The sequence below is a fragment of the Triticum aestivum genome, chromosome 7B (assembly GCF_018294505.1).
Source record: "Triticum aestivum cultivar Chinese Spring chromosome 7B, IWGSC CS RefSeq v2.1, whole genome shotgun sequence".
In the NCBI taxonomy this organism is placed as follows: Eukaryota; Viridiplantae; Streptophyta; class Magnoliopsida; order Poales; family Poaceae; genus Triticum; species Triticum aestivum.
The window spans coordinates 532,406,459-532,412,458 of NC_057813.1; the positions used below are offsets into that span (position 1 = coordinate 532,406,459).

The 6,000-nt window shown below is 50.3% G+C and overlaps 1 protein-coding gene across 1 annotated transcript; it reads right to left on the reverse strand.

The window, feature by feature from the left end:
• Positions 1–1,848: 1,848 nt before the first annotated feature.
• Positions 1,849–5,754, reverse strand: LOC123162247 (RPM1-interacting protein 4). The gene is made up of 4 exons (XM_044580023.1): positions 5,521–5,754; positions 2,527–3,021; positions 2,225–2,437; positions 1,849–2,142 (listed from the first exon to the last, which is right to left on the reverse strand). The coding sequence occupies exons 1-4, from the start codon at positions 5,524–5,526 to the stop codon at positions 2,107–2,109; spliced, it is 750 nt and encodes a 249-aa protein (XP_044435958.1). The 5' UTR covers positions 5,527–5,754; the 3' UTR covers positions 1,849–2,106.
• Positions 5,755–6,000: the final 246 nt, after the last annotated feature.

Genomic DNA, 6,000 nt, shown 5'->3' on the forward strand with positions numbered 1-6,000 from the left:
TGCCTCCACCATGCTGACCCCCCCCCCCCCCCGGGAGCAGGCTGCTCTGCCTCCTCCTCCAGATCCGCCACCTCCATCGGCTCCGGCAGCGTCTCTCCCTCCTCCTCCGGTTGCTGCTCCTCCTCCCCCTCCTCCGGCTCTAGCGAGTCCGGAGACAGCCCGGCAGTGATGCAGGCGGCGTGCCTTGCCTGGATCTCCTCTGCGATATGCCTCCGTGAGCATAACATACGTGGTGATCACAGGGCCGGTCCTGAGATTTTGGGGGCCCGGGGCAAACCTAAAACTCGGGGCCCTTCCGTATAAGCAGTAGAGTAGTTGTAATTGATATATGTACAAAATATTACCAATAAGCATGTAAATGCATCTTAAAAATCAATTTTCAGGTCATAAATCTTTGTTTGCGGCCAAACACATATGCTCTTTAAACGTCATGATAACACAAAGTGCTAAAAAATTGCATGAAAGCTTGAAAAGTGCAAGCTACATATGGATGATGCATACAGTGGCGAATCTAGGACGTAAATGCTGGCAGGCACAACTTCAAGGGCACGCTAGAGCCCGTTAAAGCCTGTTGAGTAGAATCGCCCCTGGATGCATATGAAGATAAATTACATAATTAGGGTAGATCCAGATTCCAAAAATCCACACCATACACATAGAACACTAATATAGCACAACGGACTGCGTACATGGTGCGTGTGACAGGGCAAACACCAGTTGTAGGAATTATGGGGCTCTTCTAGACCTATGTCTGTGAATCTTCCTAGATGCATCACGGTGGGTGCTGGAGCAAATCACGTCACACAACACAACGAATGAGCGACCGTGAACCCATTATAAATCTAGATAGATAGATATGCCGATATGACATGGGGAGTGATAAGTTGAAGATTTGATATTACCTTGATTGGTCAGATCTCGAAGATAATGCGATGTGAATTTGCGTCAGGCTCCGGAAGGAGGCGCTTAACAGCGTGCGTGCGCGTCCAGCGTCTGAAGACCAGAGGCGTGCTGCACTCCGGCGGAGGTTCGTCCAGCGCCGCCAGCAACTCGCATCGCGACCCGGGGCATAGGATAGGGATCGTAGGACTTGCTCTCGGAAGGAACTGACGATTGCAACGTGGACTCCTGTCTCCAAGGCCCGTAGGCTCTCCCTCGGGATCGTCGTGGCTGCTAGGCCCTTGCGGCCGCGTCAATACTATGCATGCGATCCTAATCAATCAATCAGGCGGGCCTAATACTACTAGTGATTAGCGCCCCTGCCTCCCAGGCTCATAGACTAAGTGCGATCTGACGGGGCCCCCTTGACCTTGGGGGCCCGGGGCGGCCGCCCCCTGCCCCCCCCCCCCCCCCCTCAGGGCCTGCCCTTGGTGATCAGCCGCCGGACCATGGTGATGCCGGACAACGTGGAAGAGCTGGGACAGCTTGGGGGAGTGGGAAGAGGAGGCGGACAGGCTCGAGTGGCGGGGTAGAGAGTGAGGAGGTGGATGGGCTAGGGTTGGGGGCGCTGGCCAGCTTTGGCCTCGGGCGGCGAGCCAGAGCGGCGCCACGCGGCGACGGAGGAGGCGTCCGTTGAACCGCCGGGTTTCCAGACGTTTCCGCGAGGGACCCCATCGTCAGTCCTACGTGACGGGCACGCTGAGGCGCCCCATATCCGCTCCAAATTTGAACTGGATATGAGGGGTACCGGTCAGCCCGGGCGTTTGAGGCCCGCTCGAGGCGCTCGTCTGGATCAGATATCCGTGACCGGGCGGGCCGTCCGGGCGATTGAGACCGGTTTTGGGCGCTTCTATAAATGCTCTAATCAAGCAAAAATGCAAATTGAAGATAAGACCGAGATCCCAGAAAGACAGTAGAACATTTTTTTAAAGCAAAACAGTAGAACAATATGCATATAATCATACATCACAGCCCGCCGTACGTACAAAGGCCCCACAAACCACCGTGCAAAAACCAACCCAATGTAAGAGCGAGCAAGAAAGAGAAGAATGAATAGACCAGTCTCGGAGAAGAAGAACAATCCTCTCCAGGCCCACGGAGAAAAAACAAAATGACACACACGTAAGTAAGGTCAAGGTCGCGTTCAGAGCCTCCGGCAGCCTCGTCTCAGTCTCTGGTGTGAGGGATTAAGCACCCGAACATCTGCACACACGTCACATCTCAGCTCAGGACGGACACACGGAGCGCGATCACCGTGGTGTAGTATGGAGTAGTAGGTGCGTACCTTGGAGTAGAAGGGGGTGTGCCGGGGCCGCCTCGCGGCCGTGTAGCTCTCCGGCGAAGGCATCCGGCGGCGAGGGAGGTTCCGCATCCCGCCGCGGCGGGCCGCCTCCCGGTCATGCTTCACCCGGTCGAACATCACCGTGTACCCCTGTGCCCCCCCGCTCTGCTCGTCCCACGCCCCGAACTTGGGCACCGCCGTCGGCCTCTGCCGCCCCTGCGTGCCACGCGTCGTCAGTCAGCGCGAGGCCCATCACACACGCGAGTTCACTCGAGGTGTGTAAATGCAGCGGGCAGGCAACTCACCGGCGCGTGGTTCGGCGAGGCGGACCGCGCCCGTGCCCCCGCCGGCTTGTACCTCGTGTCATGCGGCTTGTGGTGCGCGCCGTGCCCGGCCGGCCGGTGGTGGTGGTGGTGGCCGTGGTCGCTACCGTGCCCGGACGAAGAGCGGTGCTGGCCGTTGTCGCCGCCGTGTCCGGCCGGAGGCTGGTGGTGGGTGACCTGTGGCCGCGGGTAGTACTGCGGCGGCGGCGCGAACTTGCTCTTCTCGGCGCTGCTGCTCCCGGCTCGGCGGTGCTGGTGCCCGTTCTGCTGCGGCGCCGCGCGGTCGCCGCTGGAGGTGGCCGGCCTGGAGCCCGGGGCGATCACCCTCGGGGCTTCCTCCTCCGGGTCGTTGGGGTTGAACGGCCGCTGGAGCGGCGGCGCGGTGGCGCCCTTGTTCTCGCGCACCTTATTGAAGTAGACCGTGTAGCCCACATTGTCGCTGTCCCAGGTGCCGAACTTGGGCACGCTGGGCCGATTCTGCACGTACACAAATGTATCCAATGTGTTACTCCCAAAAATATATAAATTCAATCAATTCATGGTCTTTGTTTAGAATGTTTGTACAGTTCAGAATCAGAAGCCACAAAATCAGATCACACCCATATTGTTCTTCGGTGGAAACGTTGAACCACAGTTAAGAAAAGTTACTGAATATTCCAATAATATTTTAAATTATAGTGTAATCATAAATATTTTGCAAACCATGGATTTAGATAAAGTTCAAACATTTTTTGTTTTCTCCTTAACTTCTCGAGAATATTGCCAACGTTTGTCTAAATTATTTGTGTTTTCCCTAAATTTTCTTATTTTCATTTTCATTTTCCTTTGATTTTTCATCTCTAATTATCATAAATATATTGTTAAATAAAATTTATTTTGTCTTATTTTTCTAAGTGCTTGAAAAAGTATCTTGCTCCCCCTGATTTTTATTTGTTATAAGTTGTATACCAGATATCCTTGTGGCCCTTTAAGTTTGACAACCGTCTATATTTTTCTTCATTCTCACTAAAAGCAGTTTTGGCGATGGCGTGTCAACTATTTTATACACTTATAAGCCTGCTACCACTGAAGAAATTGAGGAAGGCTATAAAAATGGAAGTGAAATCAGGGAAAAGTAATGATATAACCATTGAAGATCTTTTTGAGAAACTCACATAGTTGAGGTACTAAAGTTAGACTATAACAATAGGACATATGCACCTTTGTGAACAGTAAAATCTGAAAAATAGTGAATTCTGTCTTTTTGGCAAGAACCAAGGCAGAAGGTTCTATCTGCGTGCAAATTTTCTTGAAGAAAAATCATTTGTAGTACTCTGGAAGAAAAAACAAAATTGATGCTTTAAAAAGGCTATTTTCAAAACATTCACGAGCATTGGTTTTGTTTTTCTTTCGAACAACCACGAATGTCATTCCCTCAAGAAATTTGTTTTGCTGGTTTTCAAGAAAATGTGCATGTAGGTAGAACACTAAACAATGTCTGATGCACAAAATATATAATTTTTAAAACCTTTTTTGGGGATTTTACTGTCCATGGCAGGTGCATTTATGTTTGGGAGCAGGGTAGAACTTTCGTTTACAAAGTCGATCCATGAACACAATACCATAATTAAACATATCCAGCAGCAATTAAACAACATTGCGGGCTTTTTAGATAGCATAAACATATCCAGCAACATTAAAACAACAATGCACATCTAAGTGACTCAATCAAACATAATAAAAAGTAACGTTTTGCTAAAAACACATCTAGATGTGCCTTTAGTATTGCACATCTAAAGTCATATACCATTAATTTTATGTGCAGATTCGTGCGGGTGTCTTTTTCCAAGTAAAGTGGATCCTAGGTCCTTGAACTATTTCGAATGTGTCACGTAGGTCCTCAGACTATGAAAAGGGCATCTAGGTCCTCAGAAATCCTTGAAGTGTAATAAATGTGTATATATGTGACACCTTTGAAATAGTTCAAGAACCTACATGACACCTTTGAAATAGTTTGATGACCAGGATGACACACACATATTGCACTTTGAGGATCTGTATGATAATTTTCATTGTTCAAGGACCTATGTGACACCTCGGAAATAGTTCAAGGACCTATGATGCACTTCACTTTTTTTCCTTTTCCTTTTTCTTTTTGTGATTGATTGACACTTAGATGTGAAATGATGTGCCTTAGACAGACCCAAAAGGTAAATACATACACGAATCTTCAAGTAAAATCAATGACATAGGATTTAGTTGTCCAATACGTAGAGCATATCTAGATGTGCCTTAGCAAAAGCGTTTTAGATAATGACACTCTTTGTCTGCTAGCCACTTAGCCTAAAAAAAGTCAAACAGCTCCAACAGCAATGGGGGTTAATGTTTATTCGATCAAACGACGAGCTAAGTTTAGCTGATTGGCACCCTAATCGGAGTCAACTCGTAAATCTGCCAATAGCATCGCATTATTGGTTTGGCAATGGTCACGGCGGCTGTGGTCGTGCGAATGTGTCTCCGACTAACGCGTGAGAGCGACGTGCCTCCCGGTAGAAAACAAGGCCGTGCGAATGTTTCCTGAAAGCAGAGCCCTGCTACAGACTACAGAGAGCGGACACATACCCTGCAGTAGTAGTATACTCCGTACATGCACAATCCCATCACCGCGATTAAATTCCGACGCACCCAATTTTGGATTTGACTCCATCTGTGCTGTATTTTGCCGCTTGGCAGATGCAACTTTCCCCATCCTAAGCGATCGATGATTTGGTTTGACGTTGGAGAGTTATAGACATGATCCTAAGGCAAGGCCATGGAACCACATGGCTAGAGGCAGGCCAAATATATGAGCAGGCGCGCATTTGATGGGGATCAACCACAATTTACGCTAGGAGCACAGGAATTGAGCAAATCATGCACCATGCAGTGGCCATGAAACATCCATGCATGCGGACGGACATGGAAGCGAGGGGAGGGGAGGGGAGGGGGAGCACTCACGGCCATCCGCTGAGGAGGAGTCGGTCGACGGCCGGAGCCCGGCGAGGCAGAGCCTGAGCTTGAGCTTGATCCCTCTCCGCCCCTGTCTCTTGGGTTCCGTCTCTCTCCTTCCCCCGCAGAGAGGAGGGAGAGGGGGGCCAACGGCAGGGCGCGACCGAGGCTGGGGGGAGGTCGGAGAGGCGATGGCTTAAATTTGACAGGCCTTCTAATAATGGCCGCACCCCCCTTGGGCTGTGGGTGCGCAAGCTGCAAAATAGCCTCCCTTGGTCGAGCCACCCCGTTGATATATAGACGACGGGGATGGCGAGGCCAAGGCTGGCGCCTCATCGGTTCGACCGGTGCGCTTGTTTAGTACAGGCTAGGCTAGGATAGGAGGTTGGTTCCGTCGTCCCAAGTTGCCTCCTACCGGAACTGACTTCCACGGAGTATGTAGGAGTATGTGTGTACCCTTGTTTAATGAATTTCCTGTTTCTTACGCGG

Bases quoted from the DNA above. Each gene is read 5' to 3' on its own strand.
- LOC123162247 (XM_044580023.1), bottom strand. The intron at 2,438-2,526 runs GTGAGTTGCCTG...CGTGGCACGCAG, and splicing joins CCTCGCCGAACCACGCGCCG to GGGCGGCAGAGGCCGACGGC. The intron at 2,143-2,224 runs GTACGCACCTAC...ACGTGTGTGCAG, and splicing joins ACACCCCCTTCTACTCCAAG to ATGTTCGGGTGCTTAATCCC.